Source organism: Pongo abelii, chromosome 8 (assembly GCF_028885655.2).
Source record: "Pongo abelii isolate AG06213 chromosome 8, NHGRI_mPonAbe1-v2.0_pri, whole genome shotgun sequence".
In the NCBI taxonomy this organism is placed as follows: Eukaryota; Metazoa; Chordata; class Mammalia; order Primates; family Hominidae; genus Pongo; species Pongo abelii.
In genome coordinates this window covers 122,265,662-122,292,194 of record NC_071993.2, presented here as the reverse complement: position 1 = coordinate 122,292,194, position 26,533 = coordinate 122,265,662, and the positions used below count along the sequence as shown (strand labels likewise).

Below are 26,533 nucleotides of genomic sequence, written 5' to 3'. Positions count from 1 at the left end.
TCCACCTACAACTCCAAAGCAGTAGCACAGAAGTTTTTCCCCAGGAGGAGAGGGAGGCTAAGAAAAAATACAGCCCCGGCCGGGCGTGGTGCTCACGCCTGTAATCCCAGCACTTTGGGAGGCGGAGGTGGGCGAATCACGAGGTCATGAGTTCTAGACTAGGCTGGCCAACATGGTGAAACCCCATCTCTACTAAAAATACAAAAATTTAGCTGGGTGTGGTAGCATGCACCTGTAGTCCCAGCTACTCAGGAGGCTAAGGCAGGAGAATCGCTTGAACCCGGGAGGCAGAGGTTCCAGCGAGCTGAGATCACACCACTGCACTCTAGCCCAGGTGACAGAGTGAGACTCCATCACAAAAAATAAAATAAAATAAAATAAAATAAAATAAAATAAAATAAAATAAAATAAAATAAATAAAATAATCTCTGGTCTCTAATTTTTCTTCACAAAACAAACAAGAAAATACTATAATCTAGTGGACAGTAAATTAATAATATGGATGAAGGAACAAAATATTCTCTAGTAGAACAATATTTAAGCTAAGATAATTTAAATATAATGAGGAAGAAGGTGGAACTTATTCCAAGTATGCTAGGCTGGTTCAACATTCAAAGTCAATTGACTCAATCCATCATGTCGATAAGCTAACAAAGAAAATCATATGATCATATCAATAGATGGAGAAAAAGCATTGACAAAATCCAACATTCAGTCATGATAAAAACTCAGCAAACTAGGAATAGAGGGAAAATACCTCAGCTTGATAAACATCTATAAAAACATCATATTTAATAGTGAGAAACAATGTTTTCCTTCCAAGAAAAGGAATAAGGCAAGGATGTTTCATCTCACCATTTCTATTCAACATTTTAGTGGAAGTCCTTGCTACTGCAATAAGACAAGAGAATGAAATAAAAGATATACAGATTGGGAAGGAAGAAATAAAATGGTCTTTTTTCACAAATGATATGACTGTCTACAAAGTAAATCCCAAAGAATCAACAACAACAACAACAAAAACCGTCTAGAACTAATAAGCTAGTATAGCAAGGTTGCAGGACACAAGGGTAATATACAATTGATTTTTTATATACCAGCAGTGAATAAGAACAAAAACACAATACCATTTACATTAGAACCAAAAGAAAAGAAATACTTAGGTAGAAACCTAACAAAATATGTACAAGACTGGTATGAGGAAAACTACAAACAATAAAATAAACCAAAAATCTAAATAAATAAAGAGATAGTACATGAACACACATAGGAAAACTAATACTGGCAATATGCCAGCTCTTCCCAGCTTGATATACAGATTCAGTGTAATACAAATCAAAATTCCAGCAAGATTTTTAGTAATAAATTTACCAAATTTTTATCAAACTGATTCTAAAATTTATATGTAAAGGCAAAAGACCTAAAATAGCCAGCACAATATTGAAGAAGAAGAACAGTCAAAGACTGACACCACCTGGCTTTGGGAATTACTATAAAGCTACAGTAATCAAGTCAGTCCCTGGGACTGGCAAAAGAATAGACAAATAAATAAGGAAACAGAATAGAGAGGTCAGAAATAGACACATACAAATATGGTCAACTGATCTTTGACAAAATAGAAAAAACAATTCAACAATGAAAGGACTGTCTATTGGACAAATATTGCTGGAACAACAGGGCATCACAGTAGTAATAATAGAAATAATCATCTAGATACAGACCTTACATCTTTTACAAAAATTAACTCAGAATAGATCACACACCTAAATGTAAAATGCAAAATTATTTAATATAAAACTCCTAGGAGATAACATATGAGAAAATCTAGGTAACCTTGGGTTTGGTGATGACATTTTAGATACAGCAACAAAAGCATAAATGATGAAAGAAAAAAGTCATAATTTGGATTCTATCAAAATTAAAAACCTCTCCTCAGTGAAAGACATTGTTATGAGAATGAAACAACAAGCCACAGTCTGGGAGAACATATTTGTAACACATAGCTAATAAAGGACTGGTATCCAAAATACACAAGGATCCCTTAAAACTCAACAAAAAAACAAGCTCATTTTAAAAAAGGCAAAAGATCTGAACAGACACCTTTCCAAAGAAGACATATAGATGTCAAGTAAGCATGTTAAAAGATATCCCACATTACATGTCACAGGGAAATGCAGATTAAAATAACAATGAGATACCACTACACACATATTAGAATAGCTAAAATCTAAAATGCTGACAAAAGATGGCAAGGATCTAGAGCAACAGGAACTCTCATTCATCTCTGCTGGGAATGAAAAATGATACAGCCAGCCACTTTGGCAGTTTCTCACAAAACTAAACATAACTTTACGATACCATCCAGGAATTGCACTCCATGGTGTTTACCTGAATGAGTTGAAAATATGTCCACACAAAAATCTGCACACAGATGTTTATAGCAGCTTTATTCATAATTGTCAAAATTTGGAGGCAACCAAGATGTTCTTCAATAGGTAAGAGGATAAACAAAAGATGGTTTCCATACAATTGAACGTAATTCAGCAATAAAAGACATGGGCTATTATGTCATGAAGAGACATAAAGGAACTTTAAATGCTTATTGCTAAGTGAAAGAAGCCAAAATTAAAAGGCTACATACTACATGATTCCAGCTTTATGACATTCTAGAAAAGGCAAAAGTATGGAGACAGTAAAAATATCAGTGGTTGCCAAGAGTTTGGAGGGAGGAAGAGATAAGCAAGAGGATCACAGGTTATTTTTAGGAAAATTAAAATATTCTGTATGAAATGATCATGGTAGATACATGTCACTATACATTTGTGAAAGTCCATAGAATATACAGCACAAAAGTGAACCCTAATATAAACTACGGACTTTAGTTAATGAGTAATTTATCAACATTGACTCATTGATTGTAATGAATGTACCATATTCATGTAAGACACATAATAGAAGACGTGGGGATAGGGGAGATGGGGAGATAACAGAGTATTTGGAAACATTCTGTACTTTCTGCTCATTTATCCATAAAACTAAAACTGCTCTAAAACATAAAGTTTATTGCTAAAAAAAAAGCAAAACAAACAAAAAAGGTAGGGATTAAAATTACATCTGATTTACCAGATATGGTATATTAAATGGAAAAAGTAAATCTTGTTCCTCATACTTCACATACAAAAATATTTTGTAATGTATGAAGCATAAAATGGAAACCAAGTTTCTCACTGGCAGAAGAGATTTACAAATGTGAAAGAGGGGAAGGCAAAAATGATCCCTGTAATGCTGTATGGCATCATTATGCAATTTAGACAGACAGCATTTAAGCACAGATAGATATGTAGAGCTACAGATATATGCCCAGATTTATAAATGGATATGGGGGGGGCTGTGTGTGTGTGTGTATTTTCTGGCTATATCTGCTGAAAGGGTCTGGGGAAAAATTACACCAAAACAGCAATAAGCATGCCTAGTTCTCTAATCTTAGTTTTTAAAGAACAGTCTCCACTAAAAGTAACCTAGGTTCCTTGGGGGAAATGACTTATTCGAGCACTAGGACAGGGAGAGTACAAGATGTGAATCAAATTTTTGTGCAGAAAGTAAAGGAGTGCACAAAGAATGATGGGGACATATCTAAAGAATACAGACACCTGATTGAAAGGAGCTCACTGGGCAAATCTGGGACAATATAAGCACCAGAATAAAGAATAGCAATTGATTACAAAACATTAAATAAAATAAAAATACATGAATTCATACTGATATAAATGAATATATAGGCTGGGGAGACTAAGAAGGAATAATGAAATATAACCACTTAGTAACCATCATAGTAGTAACTCTTTCTAGTGAGAATCATCAATGGGTATTAAAACTGTTATGTAAAGGTTTAATAAGAAATAAAATATTTACATAATCTGAAAGTATCTCCCAATAAGGCACTTAGTAATTTAAAAAGGAAAAATAGTATCTTTACCATTTAGAAAACTAAAATACACCACTTTTACCAAGATATAAAAGTTAACCTTTCCAGAAATGTTCACAGCAGCTTCATTCTTAAAAGTCGAAAGTGAAAACAACCCAAACATCTATTGACAAATAGATTTTTTAAATGTGGTATATTGAGATAATGGAATATTATTCAGTCATAACAAAAACAATGAAGCACTGATACATGGTATAATATGGATGAACTCTGGAAAAAAAATTACAATAACTGAAAGAAGCCACACACAAGAGGCCATGTTTGTACAATTCCACATATACAAAATATCCAGATTAGACAAATCCATAGAGAAAGAGAAATTAAATTAGTGGTTGCCAGAAGATGGAGATAGGGAGAATAGACACGTATGGGGTTTCTTTTGGGGCTGATGGAAATATTCTGGAACTAGTGGTAATAGTTGCACAATATTATGAATATACTGAAAACCACTAAATTGTACTGTTTTAAATGATCAAAATTAAGAAGTTTATGTTATGACTTTTATCTCAATAAAAAACGTTTTTTCACGAAAATTTAACTTCACCAGCCATGAGAGAAGAATATGACATTTTGGTATTCCAAACAAAAATACAAAATGTGAATCTAATCATGTAGAAACATCAGATAAACCCAAACCAGGCACATACTTCAAATGAGAAGATGACGACTATTCCAAATTAAAGGAGACTAAAAAGACATGATAACTAAATGTCTGCATGCTCCTGGATATAATCCTGGATCAAGAAAAGATACCCAAACTCGGTAAGGAAAAAAGTATCAAAATCTGAGAAGGAGAGTATAAAAAGGGAAAACCACAGGCCAATCACATATGTGAACATTCATGAAAACTTATTAAGAAATCAAATCCGGCTCATACCAGTAAACCCAGCACTTTGGGAGGCCAAGGCGGGCGGATGGCTTGACCTCAGGAGTTCGAGACCAGCCAGGGCAACATGGCAAAACCCAGTCCCTAATAAATACAAAAATTAGTCGGCCCTGCTGGCACCCATCTGGGGTCCCAGTGACTCGAGAGTCTAAAGTGAGAGGATCGCTTGAACCTGGGAAGTGGAGGTTGCAGTGAGCCGAGATCGTACCACTGCTCTCAAGCATGGGCAACAGAGTGAGACCATGTCTCAAAAAAAAAAGAAAAAGAAAAAAATCGAATCCAGCAATTTTAATAAGTTATAATTTGTAAAAAATATTGGTACAATTGAAAAAATTAAATAAGTGTTGGATTATAAAATTCTATCCATGTTATTTTCTAAATTTGATCCTTATGTAAGAGAGTATCTTTGTTTTTTAGTAAATACATTTTAAAATATTTATGCTTAAGAGGGCATCATGTAAGCAACTCCGTTCAAAAACAATACATAGATATATAGAGAGATATAAATAAATGCAGTATTAAAAATAATTAAAAGGGAACACAACTACAGATATTGCAGATATTAAAAGATCCTGAGAGAATATATGAACATCTTTATAACAATTTAACTGAAGATATTAGTTTCATGGATAAATTCCTTTAAATATATCTTACCAAAACAGACTCAACAACAAATAGAACATCTGAATGTTCTTACAACTATTATATTGAATTCAGTAGTTAAAACTCTACACCCTGAAGAAAACGTCAGACCTAGTTGGCCCAAAGTTTATTATTTTAAAATAGGAAAAATAATTCCAATAATATATACATATATACGTGTTATAAATGTTCCAGAGTATTAAAAAGAATACTCCCCAACTCATTTTAAAAGCCCGAAGTAACACAACCAAAGAGCTGACATGAATATCTCGAAAAAAACATGTGCAAATCTCACATATTAACATCAATGTAAAAATCCTTATAAAAATACTAGCAAACTAAAAAAAACACATAATACATTATGACTAAGTTTGATTTAACCCAAGTTGAGTTAATAATAAATTAAAATAATATTCCACATTAAATTATTTAGTAGAAAAATCAAGTAAGTCATTCCTAAAACAGCCTTTGGCAAAACCAAGCATCCATTCATAATATAAACCCTTATCAAACCAGGAAAAAAGAGACCTTTCTTTATAATGATATCTAAAAAACCCACAGTGAACATCATTCTTAGTGAAGAAACACTGAAAGCATTTTTTAAAAGCTCAGTAATAAAATAGATGCCTGTTATCACACTTCTATTCAACAATGAGCTGAAGGTTATAGCAGAAATTATAAGACAAGAAAAATATAAAGCTGTAAGACCCAGAAAGGAAGAAACAAAACTGTCATTATTTGTATATAATCTGATCAACTATTATTAAAAAAAAACACTAAAAAAGTCTACACATAAATTACAAAAATACAGCAAACTGTTAGACAATAAGAGTAATATAAAAATCAATTGCCTTTCAGTCTATCAAATCATAAACAGAAAAAGAAATTAAAAGATAATGTACTGGTTGAATGAATACTGTCCTCCCAAAATTGTTCACCTGGAACCTTGGAGTATGACCTTAGTTTGAAAATAGGGTCTTTGCAGATAGTTAAGTTAAAATGAGATCACATAGATCTAATACTAAACGAGTATGGGTCCTAAATCCAGTGACTAGTGTCCTTATAAGAAGGCCACGTTCAGACACATACAAACACACAAGGAGAAGTCCTTACGAAGTCCAAGACTTAGACTGGAGTAACGCAGCTACAACCAAAGTATGCCCAGGAATGCCTGGAGCTGCCAAATGCTGGAAAAGGCTAGAAGGATTCTTCCCTGGAGCCTTTCAAGAGGGAATGGCCCTGCTGACACCTGGATTTCAGACTTTCAGCCACCTGAACTGTGAGAAGCTAAATTTCTGTTGTTTTAAGCCTCCAAGTCTATGATAGTTTATTATAGTAGCCATAGGAAATGAATACAGATTTCACTTAGAAAAGCATATAAAACATCAATCACCTGGAAGTAATTCTAACCAAAAAAACTGTTAGTATTGCGGACCACTAATGGAAAGGATTTTTCAATAAATAGTTCTGGGAGCACTGGTTGTGCACACACACATACGCACACATACACACAAAAAAAAGTCCTTATCCAGTTGGGTTAAAGACTAAATGTGTGGAAGGCAATATTGAAAACACTAAGGTAAGTAAGTATTATTTAAGCAAGACACAAAGCAAAATCCATAAAATATTGACAACTTCTGCTATATTAAAATTAATAAGTTTTGTTTATCAAATATCACACAAAGAGTAAAAAGATGATCCACAATCTGAGAGATAAAATGTTGGCAAAATATAAAACTAACAAAAAATTATTATCAAAAAAGTGTACACAAACAACTACATATGACAATATGGGTGAAAATTTCAGAGTAGCTGTTTGGCCAATAAATATGAAAAGATGTTATACCTCATTAGCAATTAAGGAAACACAAATTAAACCAAAATAGGACACGATTTTATACTCACCATATTGGCAAAAAATATTCAAAAATGAAAAAACATCAAATCTTAATGAGATTGTTGAGAAGAAATGGGAACTGTCATTTACCACTGGTAGAAGTGCAAATTAGTAAGATGAGGCTGGAGTATAGTTGGGTAAAATAGAGCATGACCAAGCATTTATACTATTAAGTAAATAGCTTAGACAAACTTGTCGTGAAACAATAGAAGACTAAATAAGAACATTTTTGCTACAATTGCTCATAATAGCAAAAACTAAGGACAATTCCAGTATGCATCCACAGTAGGGCAGAAAACATAAAAAGGCTCTGTGTTTGCACATTAAGGGTCTCTCACGTGGGAAAATTCTGCCAAGGATCCTACTACACTTCCCTAACTCATTCACTCTCCCTCCCTCCTAAATGATTTCATACTTCTCTTTTCAAACCTCAATCTTCCACTATCCCTCACTCTCACCCTCAAGTGATGACTCTACTTCCTACTTCACTGAGAAAATAAAAAGAAACAAAATTTTCAAGAGTTCTCTCCACCTCTACTTATTTACCTGTATTTGTATTCAAATAACCTGACTTCATATCTGTTCCTATGAATAAAGTGCCCATGCTCTTCCTAGGTAAGGTTTACCATTCTTTGTTCACTAGATCCCATTGCTACTTGTTTTCTTAAGTACGTCCCTCTAGCACATTATTCCCTTTATTTTTGGCATCATTTCTTACATCTTCTTGATCTTTCCTGTCAACCTACAAACATAATTATTTCTCCAAACTTAAAATATATATATATCTTGTCCCACATCCCTTACCACTTGTTACCCTGTTTCTTTCCTTTCCTTATAACTCCTCAAAAAAGTTGTTAGTACTTTTCTTTAATTCCTCTTCTCTCATCTTTATTTGACACATGCCAATCAAGACTTCACCACCCACTGAAACTTCTCTTGTCAAGTTCAGCAAAAAGCACTGGTTTGCCAGATTCCATGACCATTACTCAATCCTCATATTAGTTTACCAATCAGCAGCTTCTGACAAATTCTCTTTCCTTTGAAATATGCTCTTGGCTTCTAGAATACCATATTCTCCTAGTTTTCCTCCTAACTCATTAACCGCTCATTCTCAGTCTCCTTTTCTGGTTGTTTCTCCTCATCTCTTTGACCAGAAAATTAGAGTGTCCACGTCCTGAAATTCCTACATCCAGCCACCTATTTAACATATCCACAAGCTGTATAGTATGTATCTCAAATTAAACGTGTCTAAAACCAAGTTTCCATTCTTCCTAACACCAAACCTACTTCTCCCACAAAATTCATCATCCCAACTAATGCCAACTCCATGCTTTCAGGTCTTCAAGCCAAATGCCTGCTTCATCTTTCACTGTTCTCTCTCTCTCTCTCTCTCATCCACTCTATATCCAGTCCCCTAGTTTTTTCAATTCCTGTTGGTTCTACCTTGAAAATATATTCAGAATCCAACCAATTCTCACTACCTTCACATTGGCCTCTATGGTTCCAGATACCATCATCTCCCTCTTAGATCATTAAAATAGCCTCCTAAATGATCTTCCTGCTTCTGCTCTTGCATCGTAATTACAACACTGCTCCTGTAAAAATCTAAGTCAGAGCATGTCACATATGTCAGATATGTCACATATCTGTTCAAAACCCTCAAAGTCTACCCATACCAAAGTAAAAGCTCTATAATGTTTTTTAAGGCCCTACATGATTGGGTTTCCAATTATTTCTCTAAGGGAAGATAATTTCCATCTTACTCCAAGACACTCGACTACACTAGCCCCTTTGCTGTTCCAAATGACAAGGATGTTCCCATCTCAAGGCTTTTGCACTAGCTGGACCTCCTCCTAGAACATCTGTCCCCCAGATATTTGCATGGCTCACTCCTTAATCGCCTTTAGGTTTTATTAAGATGTCTTATGAGGTCTTCTCTGGCCACTCTTTTTAAATGCAACAATCTGAAACTCTCTATCTTCCTTCCCTGCTTTCTTTTCTCTTCATAGCACTTATTATATTTAAAATATATTTTACTTATTTCCATATTTATTGTCTGCCTCTCTCCATTAAAATATATCTCCAGAGCATAAAGCTGACTTTTTAAAGATCTCTGAAGAAAGCATACAATGATAAACAATTTATGCAAAATTTTAAAACGGAAAAACTAAATGAAAGGTTTGCTGGTAAATACATACATGGAGGGTAAAAATGTGCAATGAAAAGCAAGGAAATAACACAATATTAAGAATAATGGAGGGGGATAATATAAGGGGTACAATCATAAAGGGACACATGGGGGCTTCTAGGGTATCGTAATGTCCTCTTTCTTAGCACAGGTAGGCAGGGAATTCATTTTACTATGGTTTTGAAACTATATATACATACTATCATACAGTCTTTTGTCCATATGTAATATTTCCCAATTTATAAAAGAGAACTAGTAAAAAGCAAGTATTACAAATTTTTTAATCACTGTGAAAAGCAAAGCTACAGATAAGTACTTATTTAAATTATCAATATGGGATTTTAACCAGACATTCCAAAATTCCAAATCTCTTATCACGATGTTTTTAAAGATAATAGTCTTTTTGCCTATATAAACATTTTATTTTCATTTTAATAAATCTCTGATATCTTCGCAACTATGTTTGTGTGCTTGTGTGTGTATATATTTCTATTATTTCCCTCATAAATATATAAAATTAAATTTTAAATTCTCAATCTCCCTTACTGAGAACTACTTAGGATTATTCCCAAAACAGGGCTTGATAAAGAGCCAACAAAATTTTCACTGAAAAGATTTCAGACACTCAATAAGCAGAGACAGAAAAATGCTGATGTTCATCAGTATTTACTGAAATGGGTTTTAAATAATAACATAATTTATAAAATTAACCTCTATCGCTTTCCAAAACCTCTGACAGGAAATTTTTTAGAGAAATCACAAAAAAAACAATAATTTAATAACATAGTTTTTAATACTTTAATGTAAAAACAACTTCCATTATATCAAATTGAAGCTAGATTAAATCATTTCATGTAACCAGGTGTGGCCTCACTATGAAAATATTTTTTAAGTATATGTGATTAGAAAGACATTTTAAAAGTACAGAATTAACTTGTACCACAGAAGCATTACCATTAGATTCACTACCTATCTTTTTAATGTCTGTAGAAACATAATTGAAGTTGGGCAAGCATGGTGGCTCATGCCTGTAATCTCAGCACTATGGGAGGTCGAGGTGGGTGGATCACTTGAGGCCAGGAGTTCGAGACCAGCCTGGCCAACATGGTGAAACCCCGTCTATACTAAAAATACAAAAACATAGCCTGGTGTGGTGTCAGGTGCCTGTAATCCCAGCTACTCAGGAGGCCAAGGCAAGAGAATCACTTGAACCTGGGAGGCAGAGGTTGCAGTGAGCCGAGATTGTGCCGCTGCACTCTAGCCTGGGAAACAAGAGCAAAACTTCATCTCAAAAAAAAAAAAAAAAAAAAAAAAAAAGAAATATAATTGAAGTCTTTTTCCCTCACTGGAAAAAAATTTAAAAAAAAAAAAAAAAAAACAAGTTGATAATTACAGCTGAAAGTTATAAATGGTAAAGTTTAATATATTCCTTATGTGTTAAAACTTACTGTGCTTTTTACAGGCTAAAGGAATACAACAATTGAGGAAAAGACCTAAACAATAGGCCAAGAAAATCTGAGGTCTCCACTATCAGAGAAAAGTCTTCACATAGAAAAATAATGAAGACATAAGCTCCTATTATAAGTTGTACAAACATATGCAAAGAAAGTTATGAGATGCCTCATTTAACAAGGCTATAAAATCAAGATCACAATGACCCCAATATTCAAAATCATTACACCAAAGTTAAAGTCCCTGAGCAAAGATAATATTAATCAGCAAAACATACCAAAAACATAAAAGGAATCATTTTTGAGCAACAGGAACTCCTATAAGTTCAAGATGTTTATTCTCTCTTACTTATTAAATGTAACGAAACCAGATGCAACTACTCCTGAAGGAGTGGGATAGCAGAAATGACTGAACTTTTATGTCTCCATCCTTTTCTAACACTGATAATAAAAATGTATTTTGCTAACTTTACATAAAAAATTGACCCTCTTTTGGTATGTCAAATTATCATAATCTTTTAGCATATAAGAAGTCAAATCGAACTCAGATTTCTATTTTTTTAATAAATTTTTATGAAGTATAATATATATGCCAAAAGTATAAAAATCTTAAGTGTATAGTTCAATGAATTATCACAAAGTGAACACACAACCACTCCAGAAGCTTTGCTGCTACTCATTCAAATCACTCACAGGCAATCCCTATCATAACTTCTAAGCCCATAATTCTGTTTTTCCTGGTGCTGAACTTTATATCAATAGAAGAATATACTATGTTTTCTTTTATGTCTGGTTTATTTTATTTTCTGTTCCTGCATTAATTTCGCTTAGGATTATGGCCTCCAACTGCATCCATGTTGCTGCAAAAGACAAGATTTCACTCTTCTTTATGACTGCATAATATTCCATGGTATCTATGTACCACATTTTCTTAATCTAATCTACCATTGATGGGCACCTGGATTGATTCCATGTCTTTGCTACTGTGAATAGCACAGCAATGAACAAACAAGTGCATATGTCTCTTTGGTAGAATGATTTATTTTCCTTTGGGCATATACCCAGCAATGGGATTGCTGGGTCAAATGGTAGCTCAGTTTTAAGTTCTTTAAGAAATCTCCAAACTATTTTCCACAGTGGCTGAAATAATTTACATTCATTCCCATCAACAGCGTCTAAGCATTCCCTTTTCTCTGCAGTCTCATAAGAATCTGCTGTGTTGTTGTTGTTGTTGTTGTTGTTTTTACTTTTTAAAAATAGCCATTCTGATTGGTGTGATATCTCATTTGCATTTCTCTAGTGATTAGTGATGCTGACCATTTTTGCATGTTTGTTGGGCACTTGTATGTCTTCTTTTGAGAAGTGTCTGTTCATGTCCTTTGCCCATTTTTTAATGGGGTTATTTGTCTTTTGCCTGTGGACTTAAGTTCTCTATGGATTCCGGATATTAGGCCTCTGTCAGATGCACAGTTTGAGAATATCTTCTCCCATTTTGTAGGTTGTCTGTTTACTTTGCTAATAGTTTATTTTGCTGTGAAGAGCTCTTTAGTTTGATTAGGTCCTACTTGTCAATTTTTGTTTTTGTTGCAATTACTTTTGGAGACTTAGCCAAAAATTATTTATCAAGGCCAATGTCAAGAAGAGTTATTTCCTTGGTTGTCTGTTAGGATTTGTATAGTTTGAGGTCTTACATTTCAATCTTTGATCGATTTTGAGTTGATTTTGTATATGTTGAAAGGTAGGGGTCCAGCTTCAATCTTTGGCATATGGCTAGCCAGTTATCCAGCATCATTTATTGAATAGGGAGTCCTTTCCTCATTGCTTGTTTTTGTCAGCCTTGTCAAAGATCAGATGATTGTAAGTGTGTGGCTTTATGTTCAAGTTTTCTATTCAGTTCAATTGGTTTACATGTCCATTTTTCTACCTGTATCATGCTGTTTGGGTTACTGTAGCTTTCCATAGTACAGTTTGAAGTCAGGTAGTGTGATGCCTCCAGCTTTGTTCTTTTTGCTTAGGATTGCTTTGGTTATTCGGGCTCTTTTTTGGTTATATATTAATTTTAGGATAGTTTTTTTTTCTAATTCTGGGAAGAATGACATTGGTAGTCTGATAGGAATAGCACCGATTCTGTAAATGTAAAAATGGCCAGTATGGCCATTTTTACAATATTGATTCTTCTGATCCATGAGCATGGAATGTTTATGTTCTTACTGACTTTTTAGACATATAAATATAGTTCAGTCTATCATTTTTCTTTTATTAATGAAACTACTCAAATTCCATTTAAGAAATCTTTCTTTACTCATAAATATGAAGATATTTGCCTCTGTTATCTTCTAGAATATTATTGTACTTCCACATTTAGATCTAACATTGATCTGAAACAGATCTTTGTTTATGATGATGTGAGGTAGGACTCAATATTCATTTTTTCCAATTATACACCCAATTGGCCCAGAACAATTTATTAAGAAAAACTGCTCTGTAGTTCCACTTTTGTCATAGATTAAGTGCCCATAAATGTATAGGTCTGTCTGTGGAATTCCTATTTGCTGCATTAGCCTATTTCCGTATCTTTGCAACAACACTTAATTATTGTAACTTCATAAGTGATGAGATCTGATAGAGAACTCCTCCAGCTTTGTTCTTCTAAAATTTGGATAGAAAAGTCCTCCAGCTTTGTTCTTCTAAAGTTTTTCTTTTGGAAATTGACATGGAGATTCTAAAATTTATACAAAAATAACCCTTCACATTTTTGTATAAATTTTAGAATCACCATGTCAATTTCCAAAAGAAAAACACCTGCTAAAATTTTGTTTGGGATCACATTAAATCTACAGATCAATTTGGGCAGAATAGACATCTGCATAATATTGAGTTTTTCAAACAATTGTCATAATTTGGTCTGAGATATATTTAAATTTTATTTAATTTCTCACAATAAGGTTTTATAGTTTTCTGTGTAAAGATCTTGCACATAAGTCATTAGATTTATTCCTTATGTTATTAATGTTCTGACAGTGACATAAATTATATTATTTTTAAATTATCAGTTTTAAACTGTTCCTGGTATACAGAATTACTCTGGATTAATTTTTCATATTGATGTTATTTGCAGCAACTGATTACCCATATACATATTATATTATATTATATCATATTATATCATATTATATTATATTATATTTATTATATTATATTATATTATATTTATTATATTATATTGATCTGCCTTATTACACTGGCAGGAAATTCCAATACAATGTTGAATAAAAGTGGTGACAGTGAGCACCCTTATCCCATTCCCAATCTTAGAGGGAAAGCTCTCTATATTTCACCATAATGCTTAAAGTTTTCATGTGTCCTTGTACATTTTACCACATAAATGATTTGCTTCCATTCCTAGTTCACCAGAGGTTTTATCATAAATACATGTTAAATTTTATCTATACTTTTTTCTGCATCTTTCAAGAAGATTATAGATCATTACTTCTCTATTTTCTTAATTATTCAAATTTTATAAATTTTTACTAACCTTATATTCTTTGAATGAACCCAAATAATCTATCATTTTCTTTCTAAATTGCTGGAATCATCCATGGAAAAGATAATACTAAAATTTTCCTTACCTGTAATATTCTTTTCATATTTTTATATCAAGGTTATGCTTGCCTCATAAATCTCAACATAATTATTTCTGTTTCCAGAAAGTTTGAGAAAGATTGATGTTATTTATTTCTTAAATGCTTATTTCTTAAATATTTGGGAAAATTCACCAGTAAAGTGATCAGGGCCTGGAGAATTTGTTTTGTTTTGTTTTTATTTGTTCATCTGTATGTATGCTTCTGTATTCTGAGGCAACAACGTTTCAATTAAAAATTCTAGTTATTTGACATAAGATTATTTCAATGTTCATATGTCAATTCTGGTAAGTTTTGTTTTTCTAGAAATTTGTCATAGTTCATCTACTTTTTCAAATTTACTGTCATAGAGTTGCTTATCATATGTTCTTACTAACTTTTAATCTCTACATGATCTGTCATGATATCCCTTTTCATTCTTGGCATGGATTATTTGAGTAATCTTTGTTTCTAAGTCTGTGTGGGGATTTATCTATTACTTTTAAAAACAACTAACTTTGTTGAGTTTTGGTGGCTTTATGGATCATTTCTATCACGTTTCCTGTTTCATTAATTCATGCTCTTATCTCATGTTCCTTTCCTTTATCGTAACTTTATTTCCTTTATCCTTTCTTGGGATCATTCTGCTGTTCTTTTTCTAACTTCTCAAGGGGATTCTTAGACTATTGATTTTCAGACTTTTAGAAAATCATTTCTAATAAATGCATTTAGATCTATAAGTGTCCCTCCTTAGCTGAATCACATGCATTTTGATGTGTCATCATTCAGTAATTTTAAGTATGAAAATTTTCAGTATGAAAATTATACTAGGGTTTTTTGGCCAGGTGCGGTGGCTCACGCCTGTAATCCCAGCACTTTGGGAGGCCAAGGCGGGGGGATCACGAGGTCAAGAGATTGAGACCATCCTGGCTAACAGGGTGAAACCCCATCTGTACTAAAAATACAAAAAAATTAGCCAGGTGTGGTGGCACACGCCTGTAGTCCCAGCTACTCAGGAGGCTGAGGCAGGAGAATTGCTTGAACCCAAGAAGGAGAGGTTGCAGTGAACTGAGATTGTGTCACTGCACTCCAGGCTGGGTGACGGAGGGAGAGTCTGTCTCAAAAAAAATATATATATATATATCTATATATATACACACACACACACACACACACATACATATATATATACACACACACACACATATATATACACACATATATATATACACACACACACATATATATATACACACACACACATATATTAAATACACATATATAAATATATATACACATATATATTAAATACACATATATAAATATATATACACATATATATTAGGGTTTTTCTTATTATTTTTATGTAATCACCAAAAAGTTACTTTTTATTTCACTGTGGTCAATTAATTTGTATTATTTTAATCCTTTTAAATTTATTAAGACTTGCATTAAAACCCAGAATACAGTAAATTCCGGGAAAGTTCCTTTGTTCTTGGAAACCATGTATATGCTTCAATTATAAGGTATTATGTTCTCAAATATCAAGTGAGACAAAATTGTTCATTGTGCTATTCAAATGTTTTATATTCTTGCTGTTTTTTGGTCTCCTGGTACTACCGGTTACCAAGAAAGTTGGGTTAAAAACATCTCACTATGTTTTGTCTCTTTTCTTTGGTCAATTTTACATTATTTCAACACTGCGTTATAAATTATATATAAATTAAGAACTGTTATGCCTTCCTTTTACTTTCAACTTTTCTAAATATTTTTATTTAAGGTTTATCTTTTCTAAGCAGCAGATGGCTAAGTTTTGTTTTTATATCCAATCCAAAAATTCTTGGCTTTTAACTGGAATGTTTAGTCTCTCACATTTAGTATAACTGGAATTTCTTTTTGTTTTTTGAGACAGAGTCTCTGTCGCCCAGGCTGGAGTCCAGTGATGCAATCTTGGCTCACTGCAACCTCTGCCTCCTGGGTTCAAGTGATTCTCGTGCCTCGGCCTCCCAAGTAGCTGGGACTACAAGCACATGCCACCATGCCTGGCTAATTTTTTGTATTTTTAGTGGAGATGGGTTTCAGCATGTTGGCCAGGCTGGTATTGAACCCCTGGCTTCAAGTGATCTGCCCACTTCCGCCCTCCAAAGTGCTAGGATTACAGGCATGAGCCGCCATGCCCGGCCAACTTTCAGACTTTTTAACACTAATTTACCCCTTTTCTAACTTATGTGCTATTAGGGCCATGCATTTAAATTTTGTGTATATGCAAGACACTATTATTACTATAGCTTTATATGATAGTTATTTAGAATCATCTCTATAATTTCATTGCATTCGATCCAGTAACTGGGATCATTTTTCTTCTACTTCAATAGCACTTATTGTAATTAGTATTTCCTTTATTGAAAGACTACTATTGTCAAGTCATCTCAGTCATTGTTTTTCTAAAAATGCTCTTATTTTGCTTACATTTTTAAGAATATTTAATTATGTAGAATTTTAGATGGATGATTATTGTCTTTAAGCTATTTGAAAACATGTATTCTGGATCCCATTTCCTCAGTTAAAAAATTAATTGTCAGTCTTCATGCTGTTCCTTTAAAGGAAATATGCCCTTTTTTCTCTATCTGCTTTGAAATTTTTGTCTTCATGTTTTTGTTTTCATCAGTTTTACTATAATATTTCTGAGTTTCTTTGTATTTATGACCCTTGGTGCTCACAGAACTTCTTTGATCTGTGGGGCTTGATGTCTTTGTCACTTTTGAAAATTTCTTACTTAGTATCACTTCAAATAATGTTCCACATTTGTCTTCACTCTTCTCTTTTTAGGATTCCAATTACACATGTGGGCTAGACAATTTCCACATCTTCCTTGTATTTCTTTCTGTCCTTTTTTGGTCATCATCTTGTCTTTCTTTACTTCCTTCTGGATGTTTCCTTCTGATCTCTCTTCCATTTCATATTTCCCCCTTCAGCTGTGTCTAATCTGCTGTTATTTCCATCCAAGGAATTCTTAATTTACTCAAAGTATTTTTCAGTTCTAGAATTTCCATTTGATTCATAAGTATGAGTATCCAGTCCTATCCTAATATTCTCTACCTTAAATTTTAATTCCTTGAACATACAATAATTATTTTAAAGTTTGTATCTAAAACACTCCATTATCCTATATGTATGTTTCTAATGGATGTTGTTTTTTCGTATCTTATCTTCTTCCAAGCTTTTTTTTTAGTTTGTGCCAGATATTGTATATGATATATAGAAGAAATACTTTAAGGCTCTGTATGATGTTATCTCACTTAATAAAGTATTTACTTTTTATGTTGCCATCTAACTACATTATGGGCATTTCACCATAATCTAATAAAAGATTGTGATGATTCAAAGTTGGGCTAATTATCACGAGTAGGGTTTAGAATCTCAGGGGCCAGACTAAATCGTTAAGTATGTACCAAGGCTCCTCTTCCTTGGCACATCTGGAAATCTAATTTTGTTCCTCCATAATGACTGACAAAAGGACTGCTCAGTGTCTCAGGAAGTTTCCAGGATTTCTAACTGTCTCAAGGTTAAAATTACACAAAATGTCTGTCTCGTATCCCTTGACATTGTACCTCTCCTAAATCTCTGACAAATTCTCATGGTTTTGATAGTTCTCTCATGCTTTAGGCAAATAAAATTCCTAATTTTTCTCAGGGGAAGTAACAGTCCAAAAGAATTCATTTCACCACTGAAAAAGAGTAAGTCCTCAAAACACATTTCCTAGTATCTCAACAAAGTGCTCTATCTATGTAACCACATCTACTAAAAACCGAAACCAGTTCTGACGTGGTAAAAAATAAATATCGGTCTATACAGTGGATACATAATGCTGATACATAATGGACACATAATGGTGACATCACATACAATATAATCCAAGGGTTCTCAACACCCTGTTAGGAACCAGGCCGCAGAGCAGGAGGTGAGTAGCACGTGAGGGAACACAGCTTCATCTGTCTTTACAGACATTCCCCATCACTTGCATTACTGCCTGAGCTCCACCTCCTGTCAGATGAGCGGCAACATTAGATTATCATAGAAGTGCAAATCCTATTGTAAACTGCACATGTGAGGAATCTAGGTTGCATGCCCCTATGAGAATCTAATGCTTGGTGATCTGAGGTGGAGCTGAGGTGGTGATGACAGGGCTGGGGAGTGGCTGCAAATACAGATTAATGTTAGCAGAGAGGTTTGACTGCACAGGGATCATAATAAATCAATTGCTTGCAGACTCATATCAAAACCCTATCAGTGAGTGAGTGGCAAGTGATAATTAAGCTGCATCTGGTAGCAGGCTTTATAGTGGCAAGTGAGATGATGTACTTCAATTGTACAGTCGCATCTGGTAGCAGGCTTGAAGGCAGAATCTAATACTTATTTTAGTCCATGCAGGCACTGCCTGCCCCCACCCCCCATTATTTTATTTACCATTTCTGTCCACACCTCTTTCCCACACTGCACACTTGTCTCAGTTACAGTTTTGGTAAGTCCACAAACAAACCTCAGCCAAACTGAGTAAAAAACAAACGTCACTGGAGAGCTTCTTTGAAAAGGGGGAATGATGAGATAGCAGAAGACTCTTAGACTGCCAACAAAAAGAAAGCTGCATTTCAAATAAAATACTAAGAGTCCTACTTAAATTACGGGTTCATTACAACAGGTGATTCACATTCTCCAAGTCCACTTTGTATAATACGTGGCAACCAGCCATCCAATGAAACCATGAAACCTTCAAAACTGCTTCGCCACAAGGAGACCAAGCACCCTGCATTAAAAAACAAGCCCTTGGAGTTTTTCAAAAGAGAAAAAGTGAACACGAAGAGCCGAAGCAATTGTTGAAAGCCACCACTTCGTCAAATGGGTCTGTACTGAGAGCATCATTCTTAGTAGCTAACAGCATTGCTAAATCTTAGAAGCCCTTTACTATTGATGAAGAGTTGATCCTGCCTATTGCTAAAGACATTTGTACTCTTTTAGGAGAGACTGCAGTTCAAAAGTTGGCACGTGTTCCTCTTTCAGCTAGCACCATAACTGGATGAATTGATGAAACAGCAGAGGATACTGAGGCACAATTGTTAGAATTAATGAGTCACCTTGGTAAGCAATCCAGGTTGATGAGTCGACTGATGTTGACAATAAAACAACAATGTTTGTTTTTATGCAATATATTTTTCAGGAGGATGTGCATGAGGATATGTTATGTGCACATTTCTCTCTCTCTCTCTCTCTCTCTCTCTCTCTCTCTTTAATTTTTTTGAGACAGGGTCTCACTCTGTCACCCAGGCTGGAGGACAGTGGCATGATCTTGGCTCACCACAGCCTCCACCTCCCATGTTCAAGCAATCCTCCCACCTCAGACCTTCAAGTAGCTGGGACTACAGGCATGTGCCATCATGCCTGGCTAACTTTTGTATTTTTGGTAGAGATGGCTACTACTGTACTGTACTCGCCCAGGCTGGAGTACAGTGGCGTGATCTCGGCTCACTGCAACCTCCGCCTCCTGGGTTCAAGCAATTCTTCTGCCTCAGCTTCCCAAGTACCTGGGACTACAGGCATGCATCACCATGCCCAACTAATTTTTGTATTTTTAGTAGAGATGGGGTTTCACCATATTGGCCAGGCTGGTCTCGAACTCCTGACCTCGTGATCCGCCCACATCGGCCTCTCAGTGGTGGGATTACAGGCGTGAGCCACCGCACCCAGCCGCATGTCTTCTCTTATACACAGAATTGAGATGGCTTTCTAAAGGTGGGTCACTGGTCAGAGTTTTTGACTTACAAGGGCTACTGCAGAGATTTCTTTTAGAAAAACAGTCACCACCGGCAGCACATTTCAGTGACACAGAATGGGTTGCAAAACTTGCTTACTTGTGTGACATATTCAACCTCTTCAAGAAACTCATTCTGTCACTTCAGGAGAGAATAACAACTGCATTCAAGTTTGCAGGTAAAGTGGCTGCATTCAATGCCAAACTGGAATTATGGGTGCGACAGTAAACTCTCAAATTTCTGACATGTTTCAAACATTAGAAGAGATTCTTTCTCCCAGCACCTTCTTTCTCCCAGCTGGTGCATGAATAACTATTACAGCTTACAAAAGAATTTCACCATTACCTCGCAACTACAAAAGACTCCAAACTGGGAAGGAATGGATCCGCGACCCATTTGGAAGTAAGCCAGGTGAATCGACTTTGTCCATGCTAGAAAAGGATCAACTGCATGAGATCACAAATGACAGTAGCCTTAAAAGTATGTTTGAGACAACTTCAAATCACTATACATTGTGAATTAAAGTCAAGGCAGAATATCCTGAGATTGCCACAAAAGCACCAAAAAGCCTGCTTCTATTTCCAGCATCCTGTCTTTGTGAAGCAGAGTCTTCTGCAGTGACAGCAACCAAAATGAGATTACGGAGTAGACTGAACATAGGCAAAACACTTGCGGTGACACTGTCTCCCATCACTCCCAGAATGGGACCATCTAGTTGCAGGAAAACAAGCCCAGGGTTCCCACTTATTCTACATTATGGTGAGTTGTATAATTGTTTCATTATATACTATAATGTAATAATAATAATAGAAATAAAGTACACAATAAATATAATGCACTTCAATCATTCCAAAACCATCTCCCCTCCCTGGGTCCGTGGAAAAAGTCTCCACAAAACCAGTCCCTGCTGCCGAAAAGGTTGGGGACCACTGATATAATCCACATATAATAGCAAACTTGACAAATAAGCTAAAAAAGATCTAAGCTTAAAGAATACTACAAACTTTAAGGATAATGAAAAAATCAATTAGTGCTCACTGATAACTTTGTGTGTTTAAGAAATTTAAGGCCAATTAAAATATTAAAGCATCATACATCTACAATGTATTTGTAATGAGGTGTTTAAAATAATTTACAAATTATTTTAGTAAATTGTTTTACATATAAATATCCAGTGCCATTTGTGCACATACTAAAATTGCCAGGGCTGATAATTATATTCATCTAGGCAAAACTTTCACTGTGTAAAGTTTTCAGGTAGAAAACCATGGAAAATTTGACAAAATTTCATTCAAGTAGTGAGCAACAACTGAATCTCTCATTTTGACTTTACACAAATAATATCCAATTCTGCTCTCTTATCCATTCACTTTTATTAAGATTCTTCTTACCTGAGCATTGCTATACCCATTATTATTACTGTGAACTACACTGTCTCCTTCACACAGAAGTTATTCTTCCCTTTTGGTATGATACAGCATGTAAAATATATTTTTAGGGCCAGGCATGGTTACTCACACCTATAATCCCAGCACTTTGGGAGGCCGAGGCGGGTGGATCACCTGAGGTCAGGAGTTCAAGACCAGGCTCACCAACATGGTGAAACCCCATCTGTACTAAAAACAAAAAATTAGCCGGGCATGGTGGTGTGTGCATGTAATCCCAGCTACTCAAGAGGCTGAGGCAGGAGAATTGCTTGAACTTGGGAGGTGGACGTGGCAGTGAGCCAAGATCGTGCCACTGCACTCCAGCCTGGGCAACAAGAGTAAAACTCCATCTCAAATAAATTAATTAAATTAAATTAAATACATGTTTAAAATGTGAAACAGACTGATAGTACCTTAATCACTATACCACAATTCCACTTGCTAACACAGCAAAACGTCAGAGAAAAATTTACAAATATTAAATGTACGGAAGTAAGATGCTATTTATGAGTTATACAAAATAAAAATGAATATAAAAATATAAAGAATAAAACTACATTTTATTAGACTAAAAATAAGAATAACAAAATTACCAAAAGAAAAAAGGTGCTATAATTCTATATTTTTTTAAAAAGTAGAAATTAGGATATATGTATGAAAGTGAAGAGGGTAGAACAAATCATGATTTAGTGGAAACCTGTGTATTTCCTTTGATCACGTAAAGTAACTTAATGCTAGAAGTTTAAAAGAATCTATACTGTCTTAAAAGAAAAAAAGTCATTTCCCAGATTTTACAAAGAAAAATTAGTAGAACAAATATTTTATTTTAAGACTTCTATAACCAAAAAATCAATAAATGAAAAACTAATTAATAATATTTCAAACATAAAGAGAATATTATGGATATGAATAGGCAATTCATTAAACAGGAAACAATAGCAAATCAACACATAAAAAGATGTTTACAATACTAATCAGGAAAATGCACATTAAAATACTATTCACACCCATCACCTTGGCAAAAGTAAAAATTCTCACAATTTTCAAGTGTTGGTGACAACATGAAGAATCAGGGACACATACCCTGTTGGTGGAAGTATATACACATTACCACAGCGACTTGAAAAGCACTTCGGCAACATGTAATAAAGTTGAGGATATAAATACTCTCAGATACAAAAATCTCACTTTTAAGTATGCACCCTAGAGCAACTCTTAAATATGTACATGAAAAGACCAGTGCAAGAAGTGCAGTGTAGCATTGTTTATAACAATAAAAGGTGAAAATTTACCCAAATGCCACAAGCTCTGTATTTCACAGGAAGTTAGATGATGAAACTAAATAAATGCTTTTTAAAATTTACAGATGACAATAAAATGTGAGTGCAAAGAAGAACAAATCCCTGAACAGATGATATCGAAGTCATACTGGTAAACAAAATTACTCATCTGAAATTAAAACGATATCAGCATTTACAATGAATGCATATAAAGTAAGTATTTCTATGTCAGAAACCATTTTAAAGTCAATCATTTACAATAATAATGGCAACATAGAAAATGTGTTATTTTGTGTACTCACCAAGTCTTAGTGTTAACTTCATATTTATAAAGATCATCAACCAATCCATATTTGTTGCCTGGCAATGCTTTATACCCTCCATGAACATAAATGGACTTCGTTATTTCATCATACACACTGGTATGGCCATATCCACCTTGTACAATAGCTCCTTTAGTTTCTGGAACAAGCCAAGTATTTGATGCTGTAACAGAAAGAAAATACATTATAAATTTCAAGTAGTATTTTTAAATATAACTAATATATCACCAAAAATACCAACAAGTTAATTCTAATGACATATTTTTATGAGTAAACATTGTATATATCTAATATTAATTTAATCAAGAAACACTTATTAAATATGTGCCAGGTTAGGTGCTGGGGTTGAAGTTGAGTAACACTGGTCTTTCCATAGATGAAGTTAAACTCTGAAACACTAAAAAGAACATTTCGTGTGTTTGCAAGAGAAAAAGGAAAACTTTATTCTTATATTACATAAATAGCTCTGAAAAAATTTTTTAACAAATATTTTATAAGAGCCTACGTGACAGTTAGTCACTGATATTATAAAGATAAAATTATATGATCCCTAACCTTAGAAATCTAAAATTAATTGAACACATTTTTAGTACTGTGCTGGTCCTTTATTTGTTGGTTATAAGCCCCACTTTCCTTTTTATAAAGTCCTTTGTATTGTGGAGGATGAAAACCTAAACAATAAAATTTCCAAGACTCTCTTGACAATTGTGTTACTATTAGGTTCCACCAATGGGAGTACTAGTATGAGATTAAAGGGCAAGAGGAAAGATTCTGATTTTGCCTCTAGCAGCAGGAACAGGAAGGCAATTACAGTAGGTAATGGCAGTGCTGGCTTAATAGGTATTCCCTGCTCAGTAGCAAAACTGGTATGTTTAGTTGCTCAGTGGCAAATGTGATCATAGGCTCCAGCCTAGGTATGTAGCACCTCTGGATTTCTGGGTGATCCCTTCCCTTTGGTATCTCTAGTCCTTCTAACACTTTTGTATCTAATTTCCGATATTAAAATCCCACTCTGCTTGCTATATCTACAAGAGATTCATTTCCCAATGCAGTTTCCCTAATAAAAACACCAATCATATGCAAGGGATGCTTTTAAGAAATGCATATGAAAAACCCACAATTTCTTGGCCTTAGAAAATTTATTATAAAAAGCAGCTATATAAAAATCTGTCATTTGTTTTTAAATATGCATATAGATCACATCTCCATCCTTCCTCTAACCGGCCACCTAAAATGTGGCATCCTAGTCAGCTCATTGAAAATACCTAAATCAACTAATAGAAAAGGATAATGCTTAAAAACTCTTTGCATTTACAAAATTCTAAAGTAGTAAAGAAAATGATTCTACAGTGGTCATAAAAAATAGAAATATCCAAAAAAAGTCATCCAAGCCACTGGTACTTTACCTATGTTAAGAAACTTTGCAGAACTCATATGTAACTAACGGGCATTACATTTTGGAGGTAATTTCCAAAAAATGAAGTAAAAGACAACTTATCAGAAATAATTTGATTAATATTCTTTAACCACTTAACTATATATATAAATTTGAACTAAAAGATTTTCACATTTTTATTCATTTTCCTTTTAATAAAGGTAAACTTGATCCTTACCAAAAAATATTGAATTAAGAGATATAAAATGTAAAAGTTACCCTTTCCCCCAGCCCACTACCTAGAGGTACTTTTCACAATTTGTTACATACAGACTATTTTCAAACTACAGTTCTGAATATTTTAGTATACATAAAACACTTGTACATGTTTTTTAGATAGATAGATACGTTTATATATGTGTGTGTGTGTATGTGTATTTGTACTTCTAAAAAATACTATGTTGCAACTACTGTTTCACTTAAGAAGACATTTGGGGCATCATTCTGTGTCCCATTTATTACTTTTTTAAGAGCTAAATTCCATTGTGTTGATAATATATAATTTATTTAAATAACTCTACATTGTTACTCATTTGGGTTTCAATTAGCCCTTAGAAACAATGGTGCAATAAACAACCTTGCAATCAACAGCAGCATCATTCTCTAATAGAGCACTGTTGTCAGTAACTCATTATCTCATTTATCTCATTATCTCATTTAATAATAACCTTTGGAGGGTTATATTATTGCTATCTCTTCTTTACAACTTAGGAAATTCAAAGCTAGAAAAACTGAATAACACATCAAAAGTTTAAAAGTTAGTAAGTGGAGCAAGATAGTGTAGACTGATTTTTCCCTGCTCCCCCCGCCACAGACCTTAGAAACTGTGTAAGAGATAACCAAAGAAAAAATCTAAAAAGTGTAAAGAGGAAGGCAGACCGGCTAGGGACTGGAGAATGTGTGTCTCATGACACTCACTCACCCAACAGAAGAAGGTTACTCAGGCCCAGCATTTCTCAACCCCCATCCTTAGAATAAAAGGTTACTTGGGTAGGCTTATTCCTTAGCCAAACTGAGCAACAGTCCAATGGACAAAACCAGATGACCCTAGCAGCACTAGCAAGAGGGACCTGCCAAATACTGCTTATAATAAATACACAGGGAAAGCACTCTCCTTCCCCACAAGGCCTAAGACTGGAAAGAGAGATCTCACCACAAGACCTGAATGCAAAACCCAAACTAGGTGACTACCTGCTAAGATAAAAGATTTAAAATAGGACCCAGAGACTTCCATTATAAAACCCAAAATGTCAAGATACGATCAAAAATTCCCTGTCATACCGACAACAAGAAAAATCACAACTTGAATGAGAAAAGACAATCAAGTAATACTAACACTGAGATGAATGGATCAGATGTTAAAATTACCTAAAAAGAATTTTAAAGTAGCCATGACAAAAATACTCCAACAAGTAATTATAATTATTTTTAACTTTTATTTTAAGTTCTGGGGTACAAGTGCAGGTTTGTTACATAGGTAAATCTATGTCACGGGGGTTTGTTGTACAGATTATTTCATCACCCAAGTATTAATCCTAGTACCCATTAGTTACTTTTCCTGATCCTCTCCCTCCTTCCACCATTCACCTCCG

The 26,533-nt window shown here is 34.2% G+C and overlaps 1 protein-coding gene across 4 annotated transcripts in view; it reads right to left on the bottom strand.

Annotated features, from left to right (window-relative positions):
* ATRNL1 (attractin like 1) overlaps positions 1 to 26,533 on the bottom strand; it is an 839,413-nt gene that overhangs the window by 695,457 nt on the left and 117,423 nt on the right. For all 4 annotated transcript variants that reach the window (XM_024254146.3, XM_024254147.3, XM_054522910.2 and 1 more), the window contains exon 9: positions 23,486 to 23,669. In XM_024254146.3, coding sequence (XP_024109914.2) covers positions 23,486 to 23,669 — 184 coding nt within the window. The remainder of the gene's footprint in view (positions 1 to 23,485; positions 23,670 to 26,533) is intronic.